The 24,074-nt window shown below is 38.2% G+C and overlaps 1 protein-coding gene across 2 annotated transcripts in view; it reads left to right on the top strand.

Annotated features, from left to right (window-relative positions):
• The window catches only part of ELP2 (elongator acetyltransferase complex subunit 2), a 43,669-nt gene extending 20,555 nt beyond the window's left edge, over positions 1-23,114 (top strand). The window contains exons 10-22 of one of the 2 annotated variants that reach the window (XM_071555002.1): positions 427-527; positions 2,487-2,618; positions 3,714-3,863; positions 8,107-8,295; positions 10,265-10,334; positions 12,275-12,370; positions 12,500-12,557; positions 16,196-16,268; positions 16,672-16,858; positions 18,411-18,532; positions 19,028-19,170; positions 20,607-20,720; positions 21,669-23,114. In XM_071555002.1, coding sequence (XP_071411103.1) covers positions 427-527; positions 2,487-2,618; positions 3,714-3,863; positions 8,107-8,295; positions 10,265-10,334; positions 12,275-12,370; positions 12,500-12,557; positions 16,196-16,268; positions 16,672-16,858; positions 18,411-18,532; positions 19,028-19,170; positions 20,607-20,720; positions 21,669-21,825 — 1,592 coding nt within the window. In that variant the 3' untranslated portion in view covers positions 21,826-23,114. The remainder of the gene's footprint in view (positions 1-426; positions 528-2,486; positions 2,619-3,713; positions 3,864-8,106; positions 8,296-10,264; positions 10,335-12,274; positions 12,371-12,499; positions 12,558-16,195; positions 16,269-16,671; positions 16,859-18,410; positions 18,533-19,027; positions 19,171-20,606; positions 20,721-21,668) is intronic. The other variant, XM_071555003.1, reaches the window with a different exon arrangement.
• Positions 23,115-24,074: the final 960 nt, after the last annotated feature.

Genomic DNA, 24,074 nt, shown 5'->3' on the forward strand with positions numbered 1-24,074 from the left:
TTCCTCAGTGGTGCTTTGACAGGTTTCGCAACTGGGTGATGAACCAGTTCCCTCTTCCCCATTCTGGTTGTGTTGGGCATTTGTCTGGAGTGTTTTGCTTCCTTTTGGGGAGCAGTCTTGACTACTGTATGTATTACAAGGTGCTCGAGTCTGTTGAAATCTGTAGTGAATCTAACAATTTTGGAAAAAAAAAATTACTTAAGGAATGGAACTGGGAACTGCTGTGCATTCTCTTGGTGAAGCTCTAGCTTTTCCTCCAAATTATATTTAATTCAATAATGAGAGGCTTTAAGTCTGGCATATGAGTACTGCATTGCATGCCTCTGATGCTGAGCAATTTTCTTGGCATGTTTCGATTTCAGTATGATAAAATTTTTTTAGCAAGTATTGCTAGGTTGTAGGGTAATAATTTTCCTTGTACTGTAGATGGCAGCATGCAACAACCAATGAGGATATTGTCTGCATCAATGGACAAAACTGTGATTGTCTGGGAGCCTGATAAGGAATCTGGAGTCTGGCTAGAACAGGCAAGTGTCATTCTTTCTCATAATATGAACTGTATTTAAGTTGTGTTTTCAACATAGTGTGTGTACTGTAGGGAAAAAAACCTATAAAATTTGTGGAGAAAGGCAAAAGTGTTTTCTTGCAAAAATACTCCTTCTGATGCTGTATTGCAAGTAAAACTGTATTTTAAAAATGTGATACAATATGATTTTTATTGCTTGTTTGCATTCTTATCACTGTATTGGGGAGTTGACAAGGACTGTTTCTGCTCAACTGTCATTCACAGTATAGCAAGACAGGTGCTGCATAGTAACACATGCTGTGTAGTCCTGGTAAGAGGAGGAAGAAACCTTCCTGAACTATTTGCAGCTAATCCTTGTGGGAATGTGACCCAAGCAGTTACTACAGAGCAGCTGACGTGGAATTCACAAGCCTGGCTTTACTCACAGGAACTTGTTCATGAGCTGTGTCATTAGGTTTTTCTTGCATTTGAGCTGAATGCTTATGTGTCAGTAGTATTTTGAAAGCTGTTCTAATGTGGATCTTCCTAAATAAGCAAATATTGCAACCAGATTTCTCTAGTGCTTTGACTGATGTCTTTGTTTCAGCTGACCTGCTTTTCCAAACTGCAGTAGTTCAGCTGAAAATGTTTGTGTTGGGTTATGCCAACCATTGTTTGTGATCTTTCCTGTCACAAAAAACTTCTAATCCTCTCTTGGATGCAAAAGAGAGAATTACAGTAGTGTTTTTAATTTTTCCTCTGTTGCACTGAAAAGTTCTTGTGCCTTTGTACTTGGTGTAGAAATTAGTTCATAATAGGTTGATCACATAGAGATGCCATTTTATATCCCTAGTTGTAATGCTTAGTTGTGGCTAAATTTACAAGCTTCTAAAAATAGTTGTGCAGTAAAACTTGTTACGAGTTGTTATTCTTTCATTTTACATTCTGTTTGACCACAAGTGTGAAGCTTGAAGTTCAGATCAGTCATTGTAGCTGCAACAATCTGTTTTGCATTGAGAGAGGGAGATCTGAGCTGGAAGCCTGCAGGGAGGAAAGGCACAAGAGGAACATCCCAATTTCTGTCTTTCATTTTGATATGATGAACAAAAAGTCTTCACAAATTTGTTCTCTGCTCAGAAGTGAAACTCAAATCCTGCCTCTAGCATGGCATATCAAAGTCACTTCAATATGAGTGGTATTTTTTTGAGTGAGTCCTAATAAAATGGGCCTTTCTAGTGCAGTGCCATTTAAAATGAGGCATAGGTGCATTTCATTGTGACCTTAAAAGCGGCTAAAGAAGAATGGAGGAATTGACAGCTTGAAAGGAATTGTGATCTTATCTTTTGAATAAAACTTGAAAATATAACTTCATTAATCTTTTAATATAATTACAAAACTGGGAGAGCACTAGAGCAACTTCAGGCATATGTGTATGCACGCATATATACATGTGAAGTTGTAAGGGAAGCACAAAACAGAGGCTGCAATATACCACAGAAGAAATGTGGATCAAATTGCAGAGATTCATGGAGAAACACGGAAATGAAAGTGTTAGGGAATCTTGGAAATTAAGAAGGACAAAAAATGGTAATTGGGAGCCACTGTTCCTTTGGACCATTTTTCCATTTTGTGAAACAGAGCAATAGCAAGGCAATAGGTGAGAAGGAACTGTTGCATCCAACAGACTGGACTGAAACATAGAACAATTGGCCGTGCATCTCATCTAATGTAGTTTTTTCTTTCCCTTGGGAGATCCTGTCTTGAGATGTCTATGAAGGGAGGCTCCATTAAAATGTCATGCAGCTTTAATTCCCATGACATTTCAGTGCTTAACTTTGCAATTAAAATATTATTGAATTGTGTTTGTGTGTATGATGTGAACTCTTGTCTATAGGTAAATTTTCATCTCATGAAATGAGAATGATTTTCCATGAATAGAATGCCATTTTCATGGATATTTCACTTCTGTTCATTAATTCAGGTACGGGTAGGTGAAGTGGGTGGCAATACTCTTGGATTTTTTGACTGCCAGTTTAGTCCAGATGGTACAATGATCATTGCTCATGCCTTTCATGGAGCACTTCATCTTTGGAAACAGGCTACAGTTAATAAGGTATGTTGTTCTTTTTGTTAGTAGTATTACTTAAAAGAATTATGCTTTTATGTCTGTCCTGGGTTGAGCTGGCAAAACGCCAACTGTCCAGGACAGAGTGAAGAGGGTTCCTCCTCCCCCCAGCCAGCCAAGGGAAAAAAGAAGAGGGAGAGAAAAGAAAAACCCTCAAAAAAAGGTTTATGCTGGAACTAACTACATGTATTTATACAGAAAGGAGAAAATTAAGAGGAAACTACAATATAACACACACTTACACAAGTTACATATATAAAACAAGGAATAACTTCCCACTCCCCAATTAATACAAAGCCCATTACTCTAAATTCATCAGCACTCCAAAAGACACTCAGCAAGAAAGAGAAAGTATAACAACAAAATATTTCTACTTCCCTGAATGCAAACAAAATGCAAGCACAGGCAACAGGAGCAGGGCCCAGGATAGTAGAGGAGCTGCTAGATGTCCTCCTCTTAGTGCAGCCATGATGGAACTAACCAAACCACTCCCACACACTGGATTTTACACCCTTTGAGATGATGTAGTATGGTATGGAATACAATATTATTGGCTGGAAGAAGTCAGCTGTTAGCTAGCTCAGCCCAGCTCAAGTCAGCTGACAATTTCAGGCCTAATCTGAACTTTAAAGCCTAATTTTTTGGCCTACTTGGCTAAACCCATAACAATGTCTCTTGAAGTAAATTTCTGTTATTAAAAGTGTAACAGTACCATTTAAAATTAATGATTGAACTAGGCCTTCTTTGAACATAATATTCTGTAGGAGTCTCACTCCTGCACAGAAGGGAGGTTGAAATCTCCCAGGCTCTAAAACCTGGTTCTTATCTGTGGGGGTTGTGAAGTCATTTGAATAGACTGAACTCTTTTGTGGTTGTGCTTTGTTTACAGCTGAACCAGTAACACAGGTTTCTTTTAGGTTGGAGCAATAAATCAGTATTTGTGTCTCTCCAGTCACTCTTGAGTTCTAATCTGCTGTTTTCAAATGTCTTTTTTTTGCTTTCTCAGTATTTTTTTATTTTGGTTAGAATATGCCAATCAGTTAAGCGAAAACTCCTTTCTTCTTTTGGTGACTTTTCTGACAGAAAGAATGGATTCCAGAAGTTGTGATTTCAGGACACTTTAACAGTGTAGAGGATGTAAAGTGGGATCCAGAAGGAGAGTTTATCATCAGTGTGGGCTCTGATCAAACAACTAGACTCTTTGCTCCATGGAAAAGAAATGAAGAGACAGAGGTATGATCTTCAAAGATTTTATAAGTTTGGTTGAGGCTGTCCTGAGTTTGGAACAAGTTGCCTGAATTATAATGCAAACATTAAATTTCCTCAAGAGGATATCAGTTCAAAACTGTGTGGTTTGGTTATTTTTAGTGGCAGTTTTTGGAATCACGTAGTATTAAACTACTGTTTAATTCTGAGTTTACCTCCAGATTACCTTCAGTCAGTGTTCTTCCAGGGTCTTGGAAAACAGGCTCTGCAGTAATTCAGAAGGAGGAATACATGGCTGATTGTAATAACCATCTATTGCCCCTGTTTAACTATTGCCTAACATTGCTGCAGGTAATTATAGTGAAACTCAACTTAGGTTGTGTTTTTTTACATGAACTTAATCTAAACAAAGTTCTCACTGTATTTTTTCTTAACACTACTTTGTGACTGTTTCACTGGAATGATTCTTAGTTACGTGAGTGCAGTTGGTACTGTCATGGATTAACTCCAGCCAACAGCTAAGGACCACACAGCTGCTTGCTCATGCCTCCTGCAGTGAGTTGGGAGAAACCCTGTCTAGGAATGCAGAAGTTACTGTTTCTTTTTTCTCATTCACTTCCCTCCTTTACAAATACAACTTTTTTCTGGCAGAACAGTATTGGTGTTCCACTCAGGAAACTGGCAAAAATTGACTAGGTTGACTGTAGTCAAGTAAAGCCCTGTGCAAACTGTGCTGTTGATTGGGGGAGAGAGACTATTACAGCTGTTTAATCAAAGGGTCTGTAGTGTAGACTAGCAGAGCAAGTCTCCTGTTTTTGAGAGAGTGAATTTGGCATCAATTCTTTGATTTCCTTCTTCCAGGTCATGCAAAAGTGCTGGCAATTCCACTTCAAGAGCTATCACTTTGCCTTGTGTTGTAGGAAGGGCATTTCCAGTTTCCTTTCCTGCTTTTATCCCTAATGTGCCGGTTTAAAAGTAAACTGGTGGGAGAAATGAACCCAGCTCAAGAGATTACAAGTCAGGGTTACAATTTACTATAAAGATTACAATAACTACAGTGATACAGAGAACACTGGTTTTAACCCACAAAGACTGATGTATAACCCAGCACCTTGAGGCATGACCAGGATGGTGTTCGTTAGCCCCTGTGCTGAGCAGTACATGGTCCCTCTGAGTGCAAACTAAAAGCAAAGGAAAAACCCGTTGGTGAGGATGATGGTTGTAGTCTTGTCCAAGTAATGACTGCAGTCTTATCAAGGGTGGCAGTCACAGTCCTTTGAGGTTCTGGTTCTCTTCTGGATCCGACAAGTCCTACCAGAAGTCCCAAAACCTGAAGATTATCTATGCTCAGGTTCAGCTGGGCATGCCCAGTACCTCCCCCAGAGCAAGGAGTTTCACAGTGGGTGATGTAACTCTGTGAGTCATGGGATATTTTTGGAATCTTTGATGGCCCATTAGCAGACATGATCCCTCAGGCTGGGTGTGAAGGTGCTGATGCCTGCCTGGAGGGGAGTTACCACAACTGAGTCATTGGTGTGAAGACAAAGGAACACTCCCCTCTCTCACAGGATCCTTTAACATCCAGCCTGTAACCTGAGGTGTCAGGTGTGCTCTGGGCAGCTGCTGTAAATCATCTATTATTAACAATCCATCAGAAATGATGTGGAGGGTGTAGAATACACAGTTTTGGTTATATGGTGATAAGCTGGTTCTGCCCCCTTTAACTGGGACGCCTAATCTTGAATGAGGAGGGTACAGCAGCTCTGTGGGAAGAATAGTATGTTGGATTTGACATAGTGAAGCAAAGTTCAGAACTACCACATGATGTAAGCTGGCAGCCTTCAAGAGTTGTCAGTATCACTTCTCTGTGACCTACTGAAGTACTACTCTTTATTGTGTATGCTGCTTGCTAAATTTTACTCCTATTTCTGAAAGAACTGAGCTTTGTATGATTTACGTATACAGCTCTCCCTGAAACTTTTGAATCAATTGATTTAGCAGAGTGATTGCGGTCTTCATATCTAAATCTGGTGGGAACTGAATTCTTCTACTTCCTGTTCTGACACAGAGCAGCCACCTGGCTAATTTGACCAGGTGTAAATCTAAGTAGTGTCAACATCTGTTGCTGCATGAGCTGTGGGAGAAAGCTGTAGTATCCTTTTGGTGGGGTGAAATGGAGGGTTGAGATAGAGGTGGGTCATTTGAAAGGTTGTGTTCAGGACTTCTGAACCCTGAAAATCAGGTTTTTAGTTCTGCTGCTCCTGAACTTGGGTATTATAGACTTTTAAAATGCCTTAGTTTCTTTACTACACCGAGTTTAGCATCTGAAAAATTACAGCAGGTGACATCTGATGTTTGTCTTAACAATGGATGGTTCAGGTATCTATGAAAAGTTAGTATTACAGCTCAATATTCATGTTTTTCCTTATAAAAAGGGAATGAAGTGTCAAATGCAAATATTTATCCCGTCTTAAATCTGCAATTCTGATAGCAGAATATCAGAAATGAGGGACAATGATCAACTTTGATTTATCATGCAAATCAGCATCCTGATTTTTCTGAAAGAAACTTGTTGCTTTGCTTACACAGCCCTCTCCTTGTTTTGGGATTTGAGTTTTTGGGTTTCTTTCATTCTTATGTGCTGTGTTCCAAAGTATGTAAAGATGCACCTACTAAGGAGTAGAAGGGCTTATTGCACTGTTTGTTTTTATTTTAAGAATGAATGCCTTTTTTCCCTCTGGAAAATAGTAAAGCCCTTGTGAAATCATGAGGTTTTGTAGGATATCTCAAATTCCCATTCAGGTTCTATTGGAAAATTTAGCCTTCAAAACTCAATTGAACTTTTAGGGTCATATATGCAGTTTACAGTTAATATAATGTCTTTGCTTATATTCATACAATATCTGGTACAATGTAAATTCTGTGTTGGCTACAGGCATTGTAATAGTGAAGTAGTCTAAGTTAATTTTAGGTGAGGAAATGAATTCTAATTCTCTTAGCTATTAAAGGTGCACATTGGATTTTTCTAACTGAAGTGTCATGTAGGAGCAGTAGCAAATGATACTTGGGAAAAATCTCTTCATGAAGGGTATTTGCTAGAAAAGAAACAATTTTTTTAAGAATCATTTTTCTCATGTGTAGAATAAATCAGCTTTTTAGAAAAGCAATTTTAATAATTGAATATATTTTTTTGCTAATATTCTTTGTTTAGTATGACTAAAACTAGCTTGTCTGTCTGTTTTGGTCAGCTGTTAATTCTCATTTATCTGGATTAAAACTTGAAGACTGGACATGAATATAAGAAAGTAGGAGAAGTAGTACTTCAAATGAAAACACTTCTATAATTTCCCAGATGTTTTTTCTACAAGAAGCTATTTTGGTTTTTTCAGGTTTTTTTGCAAAACCTCTCTTAAATGGTCTCATTAAAATCAAGTATTTAAAGAAAAGAGGGAAGTAGGAACCTGTAGCCTGCTGACAGCAGTGCTGCTGTGCTTTGTGAATGATAGATGAAGGAGCAAGGTAATTATCACTCCCTTTCATGGGTCTTTCAGAGCTACAGTTTTGAAAGTAGTAGCATACAATCCTCCTTTTGCTTAAGCAAATTGTGTTCCATTCCTGACTGTCTAGCTCAAGGAAGTCACAGTAAGTGCCTTAAACACATTTTTGCTGGGACACAGTTTACTCCTTAGAGGATTGTTTGCTGGAGAAGTATGTGTGTATGTACGGCCAGACTTGGTGGACAAAGCTTTGGGCAGGGCTCTCCCCACGTGGGTGTGCCCTTCCAGCCTGCGTGGGGGATTTTTTAGGTGAGGCTCAGCGTGCACAGAACTGGCCCCACCGTTTAACTCCTGAGGTCCCTCTGCCACGGCCGAGTGAGCTTGGACAGTGACAGTGAAGTCCTCAGGACTGTCACAGCACCCAGTACTAACCGGGGCTGACCCTACTGAGCATCCGAGATCTGATGGGATGGGATGGGATGTCAGGGAGGCATTGAACTGCCAGGGGACGGTCCCCACTGAGACTCAAACTCTGGTCCTTGGGATTTGGAGTCCAGAGTGCTCTCCTTTACACCACGGGACCGCCCCTGCTGCAGAAGTAGTGTTCAGCTAATGTACATGATCATGCATCAGTTTCATGCACGTCAGTAGAAGGCTGCTGTTAGCTTTGCTTTATTTTAATTAAGTCAGCAAGTAAAGCAGCTTTTGAAACTCAAAACCTCATTACTTCTCTGGTTAAGGATTGTGTTTAAACTTCATGTCTGTTTATTTAGGTAACCTGGCATGAAATTGCAAGGCCTCAAGTACATGGATACGACATGCGTTGTCTGGCAATGGTCGGCCGCTTTCAGTTTGTGTCAGGAGCAGATGAAAAAGTGCTTCGAGTTTTTCGTGCTCCCAAGAATTTCATAGAAAATTTCAGTAACATCACTGGTATTCCAATGGAGAAGCTGTGCTCCCAGGTAAGTGCTAAAGCAATGCTAAATGAAGACAGCCCGCTTAGATGTAAATAAAGTTAATGCTTTATTAAATGTCATATTGCACTAAACTCTATAAAAATTCTTTATTTGTTTTGAAACCTTAACCTTGTTTTTCCTTTCCCTTCTGCTTGCTTCCATGTCTGTTGTTTCATATGTATTTTTATGGTGGTATCATAATGAAACAGGTTCTATTTGAAACCAATCAACACCTAGTGTCAAAAGATTGCAGAGTGTGGGTAAATTTTAAGTAAGTCAGATCACTGTACACACTTGGGGATGAAGCAAACAATAAAGCCTGGGAATGTTCCTCGTCTTAATTTAGGGGTGTAGTAGTCTTGTCTGGATGTAATTGTTGTTGTGTGGTTATGTGTTGGTATTTTTTTTCTTTTAATTGTATACTTGGAAGTAGCATAAAGCTTTCAGCACAGTTGTTAGTTCTTATATATAAATATTTATAAATGTGTAGTTGCTTATGCTTAATTTCCTCTTGGCATTGGAAATTTTCTTGAGGCCTTTACATTCTAGTTCTTAGTTGGTATGTATGCTCTCCTCCATTGCTGTCCTTTCTTTGCTCTCCGTTTGCATTAAGATCTAATTCTGTTTTTTCCCTGCATTTTGTAGAGCAGACCTTGTTCAAGGTAGATGCTTCTCTGCAGTGCCTTGCATGCATTTTGGATTTCTCACTCAAAAGCAGTGTTTTCTGTACAGTTTCTCAGAGATGTTTAACAATTGAAATATCTAGGAAAGAAATGTAATAATTTTTGATAGCAAGAAGTCACATAAGTAGTGCTTCAATTCCAGAAGACTTTGTAAGCATTAATGACTGTTGTACAAAAAACATTGTTTTTATAATGCTGACAGATGTCATTATTTTACTTTTATATAGATTTTTCTTACTGGCTCTTCCTCTGAGTGCTGTTTTTTGATTTGTGATGTCACAAAGTGTTTCACATGGGCTTTGGTTAGAGAGGAAGGCTTTATGAGCTCTAATGATACAGTGACTCGTAAGTAGCTTTATTGAAATTGTTTTCTGTGAAGGCTTTTTTTTAAAGTGGGTAAGATTTTTCTTAATTTGGCTCAACTGCCTTCCCCAAAAAAGTACTTAAAACCAACAAAGCCAGCTTTATACTCAAAAAGGGTTGAATAGGATTATATTCAGTTCAAATCCTTGGGATTGTATTATACTAGAACTATTTTTGTTCTAGAGGCCTTAGACTTGTATTTGCCTCTCAGACGTATTCTCGTCTAATTATGAACATTTAAATTTTAAGCTGTCACCTAAATTATTGATATAATTCTGTAAAACAGTCTTTCTTTGAACTTTTCAGACACCACAAGATAGGGGTTTTACAGCTATTAAATTGTTTTTTATCTCTGCACAAAGGGTCCCAAGTTCACTCTCCATTTCTAAATTTTTATGTTTTTTCCCTATATGGTTATGAAAGTATTTTCTGGCTGATGATTTGTCTTTCCCCTGTGCTGCTTTAAACAGACAGGTATACCAGTCACATCTCTGTGCTATTTACTGAGTTGTGTTTGAAGCTGTGGTCACAGGCTTTCACCCTCTGTTTGCTTTTCCAAAATGCTGCTTTATTATTTCACCTCAGGACATCTATTTCCTAGTTTTATTGCATTGCAAACTCCTGTACCATCAGTTAATAGGCTAGTGGTCATGTGTGCTAGAATAAATAAAATTGTGGAAGAAAACCTGTAATTAAGTATAAAGAAAACACCTGAGCTGAGGCCTAAGAAAAGCCTTTCTTTCTTTTTCCTTCTTCTTCTTTTCTGGAGGAGTAGTGGTCTTTGTTTTGTCCAGGGTTGGGAGTTTTTCAAAGTGCCCCTCTTGTCTTCTGTAGGAAAGTAATTCTCAGATGTTTTGTAAACTGTGGCCTTTGAAATCCAAACCTTCATGGCAACCTGTGTGTAACCTTTTTTTTTTTTTTAAATTCAGCAGTCACCTGATCTTCCAGAAGGTGCAACTGTGCCAGCTTTGGGATTATCCAATAAAGCTGTGTTTGAAGGTATGACAGTGAGAAATAATGGTTATGATGTTTCATGGGGAAACTTTTTTAAGTGACTGTGCTGTAAGTGCAGCTGTTACTACAGATTCAGAATCTAGAAATAAAATTGTGCAAAGTGTTTATTTCTCTGGTAGGACCTAAACATGGTGCTTAAAAAGAAAAGATAAAGCACAAATGAGGATCTTTCCTCCTTTTCTATGCCTTTTTTTTCCCCTAAACATTCCCTAATGTCTTCTGCAAATCCAGAATGCTCTTTCTCTGCTTTCCATATTGTGTCCTGCACCCTTGAAGGAAGTGGCCCCACTCAAGTCCGCACAGGGCTCCTGAGAGCCTCATTGCTTTCCTGTGATGTGTTCCTGTTTTCTCCATGCTCATTACTCCCCCCACCTCCCTGCTCTAGGAAGACTGATGACTTTTAGTCAAAAATTAGTATTTAATAGCATACTGTGAAAACTAGGTTCAGAGTTATTAAAGCAGAACTACCTGTTACCACATGTGATTGCTCTGTAAAATACCTGCCTACCTAACTACATTCTGGAGTCCTTTTCACACTCTCCTCAAATGTTACCACCCTTTGTAGATGCTTATATAAGTAATGCTGCTCTGAGGGGAATCAGTCACATTTTCTCTCACAGTGAAAATAGCCATTTCTCCAGGTAAATGATGCTTTGTTGAAAGTATTGAGAAGGGAAAATTTGTTGGCCAACAGCAGCTAATCTTGTGTTTGTAAAGACTGGTGGGGCACCAGATGAATTTCTTGTAGAGGCAGTGGAAATTACATAGGGGGGGAACAAGGAAGGAGTTTAGAGTGATGAAAACTATTTTCTTGAGACTAGAGATGAGGCTGGTAGTCTGTTTTTTAATAAAGTCTCTGGTAAAAATGTGCTATAGTGGGATCTACAAATTAGGTCAGACCCGTTTTTTTTTAAAGCTTTATCAGAAGGAAGCATTTTAATAAGGTTTGTCTCCAAGGTCTCCAATGGCAATAAGCCAAAATTTTCTAAATCATTTGTCAGAGAAAAACTAGCATTATTTGTACTTGAAGCAGCACTATGAATAGAATTTTCCTGCTCTGCCCACCATTGCTCACCCAATGCTGTCAGCACTGATGGCTTGGGGTAAAGCACCACAGACCTCTGTGCTCACTCTGCAGAGGAATCTTCATGGTGATCAGAGACCAGATGGTGGTCTCAGATAAATGTTGCTCTTTTCATTTTCAATAAGAGAGAGAAGACAGTATGAATGAGAAGATAGTCCTTTTTGTGCTTTTTCTGTACCTGCTTTTTCAAACTGCTGTGTTTGAGATGTCCCTTAGGCAAAAAGGTAGATTCTGCCTGAGAAGAACTGTTCTTCAGCTCTGTACCTTTTTCTTAATATCTTCAGAGTGAGGGACAGAGGTGAATTTTAAGTTCAAATTAACTACTTTCAGTTACTGCTGGTACTTTTGCCTAAAGCTGAGGACTGAGCCCTTAGCAGTTTTGCTGAAGGTTGCAAGTTGTACATGTCTTGCTGGAGTACAGCTTGTCATTTAGGGATCTACATTAAATTTAGGAACTCATCACTTATATTAGAGATTTTCTCGTCTTAAACGTTTTCAAATACAGAAGGAAAGGTTTACTATTGGAGAAACAGGGTTTGAACTTCTGGTGATTGCTTAGTTTCAGTCAAATCAACTTCTCTTTAAGAATCTCTGAAAGAAACTGCTGGTGGAGAGAGATCAGTCTTGAAGGTTAGATTTTTTTTTAAATCTTCTCATTCTGTTGTGCAGTAGAATAACTAGATTATAATATTCATATTATTGTAACTCTGCACAGGGAGAAACCCAATTTCAATTACTTGTATTTAAAAACAGTAAATGTGTTTTACATGTATAATGAGTGCTCATGTTTTCCCTCCTTTCAAGTGTGTTCTCTAGTTAATGAAGTCCTTCCTTTGCATAGGAGACATGGCTGTTCAACAATCTGAGGATGAAGAATCATTTAACAAAATCTCTAATCAGTATCCTGAGATTTATTTTCAACCTGTGATTCTTACAGGTATGAGATTCATTTCTGTTGTAGGAAATAGAGAATGAGATTCACTGTATATAAACTTAAAAGAGTTATTTGGCTGATTTTTAGATTATTTATTACCAAATTGGAATATGCTGTACAAATGTTTTTTAGAACCTCCAACAGAGGATCACTTGCTGCAGAATACTTTATGGCCTGAAATTCAGAAGTTGTAAGTTTTATTTTTCCTCTTACTTAAGTATACAAAATTTCCAGAAAGCTATTGTAACATATTAATGTAATATGGTCTTGTAACTCTCCCTATTTTACTTCCTGTTTTCACTTGTAAAATAAATAATTTATATGTATATAAATTAGTAGACATATATGTATCTTATTATATGTGTATAAAACATGTGTATGGTATTATACATATATAAAAATTAGGAAACAATGCAGAAAATGGCATTTAGAACTGATGTTACAATTTTGTATAACTAGTTCTTTCTCCTTAAAACCTTGCCTCTACTGAAGGTCTCTCTGTGTAAGGAGTTTTTTACTTCTTTCCACTTCATGACACAGGCTTGCAGATGTAGTTTGGCTTTCTGGTAAAGGCTGAGGCACCAACAGAGGAGCTTCCCCCTAAAGCCTAACAGAGTTGTAAGGTGCAATAGATGGAAGCAGCAGCTAAAATAGGGTGTGTCTAGTGGTCGAGCAAAGTGATGGATGTTGAGTAAAATGGTTACAAACCCATTTTGGATACTAAATGCTGGCATGGTTATTGTGGATTACAAAGGCATTGCAGTTATATGGTCATGGTAATTGTTTTGTGGTTGCAGGGGTTTAGAATTCTTTAGCGTGTTTTCTTCCTTTTCTGAAATTGGCAACAGTTTGCAGATGAAGGTTGTCATCTGATTTGTTCCCTAAGGATCCCATAATATGAGGCTATCATTTCAGAATCTTCCAAGGTTTTGTAATGTTCCAAGTCAAACCTAAACACAATCTTCAAGCTATAGCACAAAGAAATGAGAAATCTCATTTTCTTACAGTTTATTTACCTGAATCTCCTGGAAGAGTGGTCTCAGGCAGGAACAGGAAGAATGTGAGGCCTTTGCTGATGATTATAGTTTCCTTTATACACTACCAGTTTTGTGACTTCATTTGGGGGGCAAGAAATAAAAAGCTTTGGAAAAACACTTCGCAGCTTCCTTTCATTTGACTGAGGGGGAAGTTCTGTGGGAGCTCATCTTTACCTTCAAATGGGTCATAAATCTTCTTTGAATACTTTTCAGCTCTTTCACTGTGTGTGTACTCAAAGGAGGGTTTCCTAGGAGGAAAGCAGGTGGATGTTGGACAATATCTGCACATTTTGTAATTCTAGCTGTGTTAACTGCTTCTCCTCTGCATGCTGTGGCTGCTCATGCACTCACGTAAGAAGTTTGATAAGGGATATTTAAATAGTAAAGAGGAGCCAAGGCCAAGATTTTTCTTAACTTGCCTTTGACATTTCACTAAGTCTAGTGAGACATTAATATTTGATACTCTGCTATGGGAGCACTGCCTATCTGCCTTTATGTCCTGCATTCATTAAAATAATTCCATTTTATGATGGTCTTCAGATTACTTATCTGAGCAATTTTTCCTGTTTTTAGAGATACAGCTAATGATAGAGATTATTTTATGCAAGAGCAACAAGATGTAAAGTACTCATAGACTTTGAGCTTTTTTTCTCAGAATAATCTTGAAAGAAGTAACAGGAAAACGCATAATGTAGATTTCAAGTTGCCATAGGAGCAGAAAACCAGTGTGAGGCACTGACTTGCTAAAAATAGCTTGTTTGTCATTGACATTTGTGAATTCCCAGCTCTAACCTGACACCCAATTTTGAAGGATTAGTGCTGGGTTTTGCAAAGTGTTTTCTTGAGGAAGTTTTAGTATGAAGAACTTGCTGAATTTTTTTACATAATCTAATAACTTTAAAAATATGGTAAGTCTTGTGAGAATATGCTAATCTTTATCACTGTGGAAAATTACCATAGAGAGTTTACTGGCATCGTGCTGAGATTAAAGCATAAGTGTTGACATAAAAATGTGTTTATATATATATGTATGTACATTTCATGTAATATATTTGGAAGTCTGGTGTCTATTTTGACACTAGAAAATTACTGTATTAGTTTGTCTAGATACTTTGAAAGTCCAGTCAGTTTACCTGTGCATAAAAAAATGCTATGAAGTGCATAATGTTAAGGCAAAGTTGCTTGTGGTTGAAAATATAATTTCATTATTCTTTCATGCGGTTACTTCTCTCCATTGTGAACCTTTATTTGGTGGTGTGCTGCATAATGAAGAAATCGTATTGTGTGTCTGGGATCAGAGGAGGGGGTGGTACTGGTGCTTTTATACTGGCCAGGCTCATACACTCCTGTAAACAGCATCTCCTATTGCCACTGTCTTAATTCTCTTTACTGGAGGCAGCACTGGGCTATACAGGCAGCCAGTCTGACCTAAGATAGTCCTGCTCATGTAACTTCGCCATAGACAATATTTTGTGTTTTCTGTTAGTATAACAAAAAATGTTACATTTGGGTGCTTTCATTTAGCAAAACCAAAGTTGCATGTAGAAGCTTGTATGTTTCTGTCAAGTGGCCTTCAATGCTACATTTAGGAGACAATGCCAGAACAACTGAGGACTCATTTCATGAGTTGTTCCACAGGTTATTTTTCCTTCATTGAATTTCAGGAAATGTATACTTTTGATGGAATAAATATTTTTTAGTTTTAGAAAATTGACTTTCAGTTGTTTCCACTACAAAACAGTCTCCAGGAATGTGCTTTAAAAATAAGCATTATAATAAAACTTCTGCTTCTGGCACATTAAGAGTAAGACACACAGTAGTACTTTTATCTTTGTAAAATACAATCATATTTGCAACTTAATATTCCACTAAAGGGTAACCAGCAGTCTCTCTCCCTGCTAAGTGGTCCAGGCACAGTTTCACTTCCTGAAAAGCCAGTGCATTCCCAGTCTTCAGACATGAATGTCAGAGTCTGTCTATGGGGTATGCCCAGCCATGGTGCTTCTGGACCCTGTTCAACAGATACAGACAATAATTTGTCATTTAAAGAGGTGGCTGTTTTGGCTCTAAGTGAAATCCTGTGAGCATCAATCCCATATAAGAAGTTAACACTGCTGACCAAAGGAGTTTGAGAGAACTGCCCACTTCTTCAGAGCTAGGATTCATAGGAAACCCCCATCCCCATCTGATATTGAACTGATATTTGTCCACTGTTTATAGACCTCATCTCCAATTCTACTTCCAGTCTGTTTTGCGAGTGATTTTAATTTGTGCTAATCTGAGTGACATTTCTGCTTATTAGTTAAATACCAGTCTGGATATGTGAGCTTGAAGTTCAGCTGAACTCATGCAAAGGCTGATTAAAGATATTTTTCTGAAGGAGAATAGAAGTTTTGGGGGTTTTACAGAGATGTTTTCCTTTTTCAGTATGATTCTTGTCCTTTAGTTCAGAAATCCTTCAGTATTTCACAGAACGTGCATCCTTTGACTGGGTATTTCTGGTGTATTTCTTCAGTGGCTTCTGTTTTTTATTGGTAGTGTTAAAATTGCTTTTCAAGGAAATAAAAGATATTAACTGCTGCTTTAGTTTGTTAATCATTAGTGTAGCTTCTGCAGTGCTGATGCTTTAGGGCCGTGAATGGGCTGGAGAGGTTTCTCTGTAGTCAGTTTCTAATTCTGAAAGAATTTATGCAGATGTTTAAATAGAATGTTGAACATTATTAGGAATTATTGTGGATTTAATCCTGAAAATGGCTGTGATGCGTTAAATATATTGTCACATTTATTTCAGATACGGACATGGATATGAAATATTTTGTGTTGCTTGCAATAATTCAAACACTGTAATTGCTTCAGCATGTAAGGTAAGAAAAGATTCTAGCACCATCTAGTGAAAAGTGGTACTGTATTTACAGGGCTGACAGTTAGGGCTGAATTCTGTTCTTTCACATAAATGTGAAAGATTTTTTTATAGATGGCAGTTGCCTTGCCAAGGTGACACTGAATGCAAGTACGTTATTATTCCTAAATTTTGTATGATTCATTTTAAGATGCTAGTAAGATAAATTCTAACAACATTTTCTTACTGATATATTGTCAGCATTAGTAGAAAGTAGTGAAACACTCTTGAAACTTCCCAGAGGAAAGCTGTGTCTTACTTGATTGCAAGCCTTAAAACAAGTCCCTTAACATCTTAGAACTTTGAAATGTATGACTTATGTATTTGCTTTCATTAATTCTCCCTTTTACTTTTTTCTGTCAATAAAGGCTTCCAAAAAAGAACATGCAGCAATTATTTTGTGGAGCACTGCTTCTTGGAAAAAACTGCAGAATTTGTCTTTTCACAATCTGACTGTTACTCAGCTGGCATTTTCTCCCGATGATAGATTTTTACTAGCAGTTTCTAGAGACAGGAATTGGTCACTGTGGAGGAAAGAAGACTCCTCCGAGTCAGGTAAGATGCGAAGTGGATATACATATTTGAGGACTTTGTAGTTTGTTCAATATTTTTGGCTGCAAAATACTTGAAAGAGCATTGGAAGATGTTTTAATGGACATTTGTCTTACAGCTTTGAAGAATTAATCATGGACTCTTGTGTCTTTAAGAAATGCAGTTAATAATGTATGGAAATCTAGAAATGAAATTAAAATGCAGAGAAGAATGTAATTAGGCTTTAAATGCTGTTTAATTGATGGATGTAATGAAGTCTGCTATTCATCCTACTGCCTTCTGCATGTGATTGTATGTTTGACTTACTGAAATCAAGCATACAAGCTGGAGTGTGATGCTTGAACTTCCAATTGGCATTCTGTCAAGGAACCCTTCATTGCTGTCTTCTGTGCAGGCACAGCTGTGAGGTTCATTGCTACACCCATATCCTGCCTAGAGCTGCCCTGTCCTTGCTTTCAGGATGTGACACTTTGAGACTCTTGACAGGATTAATCTCTGTCTTTGGTGTGGTTTTCTGATAATCCTGCACAATTGATTAATTTGACTAGGACTGGCTCTGTCTGGGAAAAGAGCTGATAGTAAGGACTTGGTTGACTTTCTCATTAAGACTTTGAGGCTTGCAAAATCATGAGGAGATTGCTATTGAACACTTTAATGGAATCCTAGAACAGATGCTTGTGCTGAAAGCTATTATCATTGCACTGTTGGCTTAATAGCATATAAACACTGCTGGGCTCTATAGAATGTTCCTAGAAACTTGGCAGTGAGTCTTGGACCCTTCAGACAGTGTCCAGTTGTATCCTGGCTTGAATTTCTGTCCTATTCAGACTTCTATTCTAAAGCCTGGCATATTGTTCCTGGTAGTTACACAGTGTTTCAGGATAAGGATCATGAATACTCATAACAAGTAGAGGAAATCCTCTTTTCATCTGTTCATCAATAACCCTTCTGTCTACAAATAACATCATTATCAGTGTAAAGCAAAACTGCTGGTATTGGCATCCCAAGAAGTGGTTATTCAAAGTCTATGCTCCAAAGTGACAACCTTTTCTACTTATGAAAAGCATTCCCATTTCCTGATCTGCTGATCAAATTCAGTGCCTGGTTGTGTACATTTTGAAATGGCAGCCTCTCTCTTTGGGAACACATTAATCTTTACAATTAGACTGTTATGATTTGAGCTCTTGAAGTAAATAGGAAACACAGTAAAATTACCAGGGATATGTGAACACATGGTAAATGTTGCACTATTCAAAAACTTCTGAAGTCAGTGTTCTTATGAAAAACTCGATAGAAATAACCTGAAGGTGTTACACTTGGACTTAAATTCTTCTGAAACAGAAGACTGATTCAGTCTTGAACCAGCGCTGGTTATCACTCTAATAAGTATTGGTAAAAGATATTTATGTGGCCCTAAGTATTCCCAGTGGCTTTAAAGAGGAGTGGAATAATGCCCAGTGAAATAATGCTGTTCTTACATAGAGTTAAGAATAGCAGTTACTTTGCATATTAAAGTAGATGAAACAAGAGTTTTCCTCTATATGTTTTATTCCAGGACCAGTCTTCACTTGCTGCGCATGCACAGACAAAAATACAGCTGTTCACAGTCGAATCATTTGGTCTTGTGACTGGACACCAGATAGCAAGTATTTTATTACTGGTAGTCGAGACAAAAAGGTAATTAATAGTAAAGGAATTTAGAAAGCCCAGAATTATTTTAAATGTATTTTATATTAGCAAATTCTTTGTTCTAATGAGCCTATATTCTATAAATACACAAAGGTCTTACTGTATGTATTAGGACACAATATCAGTGATAGTTTCATAAGCTAAATAAAGTGCTTGAATATGTATATACAAGACTGTGGGCTGCCAGTTGGACTTTCTCCCTTCTTTTTTCATGCAGTAAGACAAGCATATGTCACATAATTCTAAGGGTCTCAAGTTTTTCTTTAACTTTCATAACAGAATCTGTTTTTGTTGTCAGTAACTTTAATGATACCAGACAGACTGTCTACAAAGACAAATCTTTGTAGATAAAGCTTTTTTACTGTTTTCAGTGTCTGCTTTGTTCTGTGCCCTAGAATTCCTTTAAGTTATTCCTTAAGTTTTGTAAGTGCATTTACAAAAAGTTTAAAGTGAGAATTCCTAGATGCCTCTGTTTTTTTACAGGTCATTATCTGGGGCCAATGTGATTTATCTGTGACTACTGAAGGCAATATGCTGGACTCAATCAAGCCTTGTTCAACAGTACTGGATGCCAAAGATTCTGTAACTGCTGTTAGTATCAGCCGTGTGCTTACTCCTGATGGAAGGTATTGCTGGTTTTCTGTAATGTGTTCCCCAGGGTTCTGTATTGGGTCCAGTCCTGTTTAACATCTTTATTGATGATTTAGATGAGGGGATTGAGTCCATCATCAGCAAATTTGCTGATGACACCAAGCTGGGAGGGAGTGTCGATCTGCTGGAAGGCAGGAGGGCTCTGCAGAGGGATCTGGATAGACTTGAGAGATGGGCTGATTCCAATGGCATGAAGTTCAACAAGGCCAAGTGCTGGGTCCTGCCCTTTGGCCACAACAACCCCCTGCAGCGCTACAGGCTGGGCACAGAGTGGCTGGAGAGCAGCCAGGCAGAGGGACCTGGGGGTACTAATTGACAGGAAGCTCAACATGAGTCAACAGTGTGCCCAGGTGGCCAAGAAGGCCAATGGGATCCTGTCCTGTATCAAAAATAGCGTGGCCAGCAGGACCAGGGCAGTGATCCTTCCCCTGTACTCTGCGTTGGTGAGGCCACACCTTGAGTACTGTGTTCAGTTCTGGGCCCCTCAGTTCAGAAAGGATATTGAGGTGCTGGAGTGGGTCCAGAGAAGAGCAACAAGGCTGGTGAAGGGACTGGAGCACAAGCCCTATGGGGAGAGGCTGAGGGAGCTGGAGTTGTTTAGCCTGGAGAAGAGGAGGCTTAGAGGTGACCTCATCACTGTCTAGAACTACCTGAAGGGAAGTTATAGCCAGGTGGGGGTTGGTCTCTTCTCCCAGGCACTCAGCAATAGGACAAGGGGGCACGGGCTCAAGCTCTGCCAGGGGAAATTTAAGTTGGATATCAGAAAAAAATTCTTTCCAGAGAGAGTAATCAGGCATTGGAATGGGCTGCCCAGAGAGGTGGTGGATTCACCATCCCTAGAGATTTTTAAACACAGATTGGACGTGGCACTGGGTGCCATGATCTGGTAAATGGACTGGAGTTGGAGCAAGGGTTGGACTTGATGATCTCAGAGGTCTTTTCCAACCCAATCGATTCTATGATTCTATAATGTCATTTTGTTTTTAATTTGAAATTAAGATTTTTCATAGTCATCTAATTTTATGTGGCTAAACAGCTCCCAAAATCTACCTGTCATTATTTCAACCATTCTTTAACTGAATGACCTCTACTTTTTTTTCTTTCCTAGCCACCTTTTCAGGTGTATGATGACCTCTCCATAAAGTGTAAGAAGTAAACAAGCAAGCAGGGGGGGATAGGGAGAAGAGGCTTGAACACACCTGAAACATATTAATTCTTCCAACACTATTGACTAATCTGATGTCATCATAACTTCCTTATTTTTTTACTAATCAAATGTATTTTACAGGTTTCTGCTTTGCTTGTTTTTTTTATGAAGCAGCTTTGATTAAATTGTGATGTATTAAAACTCGCCTCACTGAGCTGCCTACTGTAATTTTTTTCAGAACTAATGCAGTTATTCTCTTGTTAGATATATTGTTGCAGTAGGCTTAGAGAATGGGAAGATTATCTTGTACACATGGAAGCAAAGTGGGCAAGAACCGGCACTGGCTGATTGGACCATGTGTGTTGAGATAGCTAACAGGTATGTCTTTTGAACTGAGTTACGAGCAATGAAATACTGTCATTGAGACTAGTAGTGCTGGAGTTCTGTTCTTATATGAAACTGGTTTATTTGTATACCAGAAATTGTCATCCTTTTAGGAAAAGTTTGATCCCTCAAAGTCTAAAAAGTACTTTAAGCAGAACCCAGAAAAAAGTATAGATGATGTAGATGTATTAAAGAAAAAGCTCCCAACAAACCTGAACAAAAGACTAGAGGGGGGTTAACCCCAAAATACTTCATGCTATGCAAGTGCTTTGCAAAGTATTACTCTTTGTTGGTCCTACTTAAAAAAAAATCATAAAAAGTCATAAAATAAGATGATAGAAAACACTGAAGAGACGGGAGGAAGAATCAGTGTCTATACACATCAGCAAAATATTTTTGAGTGGATGACAGCAAGCTTTCAAGAGCAACTTCTACCAGAAACCAAAGGAATGACATGGTAAATGTGATGCTGCTGCTAGAGAGTCTGTAGAGAGACTTTGAATGTTTCACTTGAAACACCCTCCTGGTTTCATCTATCACATACTGGCCTTGATAGTGACAGAAATGAAAATTGATGGTGACTTTGGCCTGTGTGTGTATGAAATGAATTGGAAGAGACACCAGATAACAGGAAATTGTAGGCTAAAAGCCAGAAATTTGTCATATCTCAGTAACTGAGATGCTAGACCTGCAGCTTAATGTGGGAAAACTGGAAATCAATAACTGTTTGAATTATTGATGAGTGAGAGGATAAAATGTCATTAGTGTTAATGGCCCTACTTATTTTAAGAACTTAATACCTGCTGGTTGTCACAAATCAGTTTTTTCTCAGTTGGTAGTGTTAACTGAAGAGTACTAATTATATGAATGTTGATGTTTACACTCACATGCCCAACTGTGTTTGACATTTTGCAGTTATGTATGGATTTCTTTTTGTTGCAGCCAAAGTCATGCTCTTGCTGTGAAACGTTTGTGTTGGAGACATCATGCAGGCAGAGCTGGACATAATGATCAGAACAACAGCGAGTGGTTGCAGCTTGCAAGTTGTGGAGCTGATCACTGTGTTAAAGTATTCAATGTCAACAGATTTGCTCTTTAGCAAAGACAGCAGCCTGTCTATGCTAAACAGATTCACAACATTTTATTTCAACTTTTAGCCATTTTGATTACTGAATTTTCTGTTTTCTGCTGTGGAAAGTGAAACATCTGACATGTAACTTATTAAAGCAACTTTGGTGGAAGTTTGAGATGTCAAATATTTTTATAATCCTGCAGTTCCGAGAATATGAGGTATTTGTATATGTTTTGGTTGCTGAATATCCTGGAAATGAGGCATGCAAGGTGGGTAGGGCATGGGAGAAGGGTAATGACACACCTTGAATCACTGTGACTCTGCGGGTAGGTGGGAAGCTGCCAACACTTGGGTTCGTATGTCCTTGGAGTTCCAAGTACTGAATTTATTTTTTAAACTTCTATTCCTATCAAACTTTGACTGTCAGTTGGCCTGCTAGTGCTGACATTGGGTGTTTAAGCATGTGCAGTCAAACAGAGATCAGAATTAAATATACAGCTTTCTCTGATTACCTTCTGAATGGGTGTTACAGCCTTGGTCCGAGTCTCAGCCCACTTGACTTTAGAGCGAGTAGTTGTGTTTGTATGCTTGGATAGGGCTGTGTGTTTAATTTTATTTCTTTACTCTGCTGTGCAGAGTGCTGAGCTTATGCTTCTTGGTCACATGGTGCTTAAAGCCAAATTCACAGACCACTTAAGTCTTCTGGTGTTTCCCCTGTGTACCAGTGAGCTCTCTCTGAAGAAAGTGCTATTGAAGAGCCACCTCTTAATCTCTTGGAAGGCTGTCCTCTACAGTTTGGACTAGAAAAGCTCTTACAGATACCACTAGGCAGGAGCTAAAAGGAGGCAGCCATTTCTTGCACTGCCTTTGGACTCTTCCCGACTTTTGAGGGCTCCATATCTGTTCTGGGGAAAACAGATTAGCTTAGTTGTCCAATAATGTTGTAATTTAAGCAGAATGTTACTAAGACAGTGAGTACTTCAGAAAGAAGCTTTTATCTTGGCAAGTCTGATTCCAAAGTCTAATTTAGAAGTTAGTTAAACTTTGAGAATGAAATTACTGTTATTCCAGAAGTGCTTGCTACCTGGAACTGGTAGTGCAGAGGTAATTGGAATAGTATTGAACTTTTTATTGCATTGCATCTTCAGATTAAGAGTACAGTCTTTCAGAGTGGGCCATGCTCTTTTTAGAATAATTATAGTTTATATATTAAAGAATTTTGTATTTTAGCTTTTCATTTTCAGTTCTGTTTTTCAACAATAAAAAATCATTCCTTAAAATGGAGACTGATGAATAAAAAATGGCTTGTTAATAAAGGTGATTTGCTACATATTACTTGTAGTACCCAGAGTTTTCCTTACACGTGTGCTTTAGGCATTTAAGCATTTGAGTAGTGTGTTTTACTTGTCCAGGAATTTTTAAGCAGCTGTATCCTGGCAAGCCAAAGGCGTAACTTGTCACTCATGAGGTTTCAAAAAGCCAGAAGTGGAACTTCATTCTATGTCACAATTATAATTTGGTATCTTACCTACAATTAGATGATAATACTGGATAATTCTTTCCAATACTTGTATGTCTTGCCATATGACCATTCTTGTGTATAGGGGAAAGTGAAACATCATATTAGTTGTCCCTTTCTTTTATTTTTTGAAATGCTGTCATTAAACAAGCATCAGCTGTTAGATGGTTTAGTAATCCATTCCATTACCCCTGGGACTTTTGTGACTTGACAGCATTGAAGAATATACCTGATTGTTCCAACTTTAAATACATCAGATTGGTCTGTTGGTCTCCCAGGTCTAAATGTTTGTAGTAGACCCTTTTAATTGTCCAAGAGACACCTTGACACGATTAATATTTTGTATCTGATATTATCTTTGCTCACACATGTCACTTTGCTAAGCATTTAGTGGCCATGACTTCTACATACACCTTTACATTCTCAGTAAATCCACTAAAGTATTTTCAAACCAGCATGCAAATCAGCATGTAAAAAATACTAAGCAGTAAGATGCTAGTCATATATGTGGTGCTCAAATTCTCTTCTTGTTGTACAGTGCCATTGAAAATAGAGTTGAGAAAATTGATGGGATAAAGAAATATTGCAAAGAATATTCTAATACCTTTTGGTGTATTTGTGGTAAAGCCATGCCATGAGTATTTTAGATGCACATTATCAAAAGTATTTTGCTGGCTTTTTACTTGTTCTGAGGAGACTTTGTGGCCAAGGATGTGAACAAATTCTTTTACATAGTCAGGCTTAAAGGAGGAGGATT

The sequence above is a fragment of the Pithys albifrons genome, chromosome 4 (assembly GCF_047495875.1).
Source record: "Pithys albifrons albifrons isolate INPA30051 chromosome 4, PitAlb_v1, whole genome shotgun sequence".
Classification (NCBI taxonomy): domain Eukaryota; kingdom Metazoa; phylum Chordata; class Aves; order Passeriformes; family Thamnophilidae; genus Pithys; species Pithys albifrons.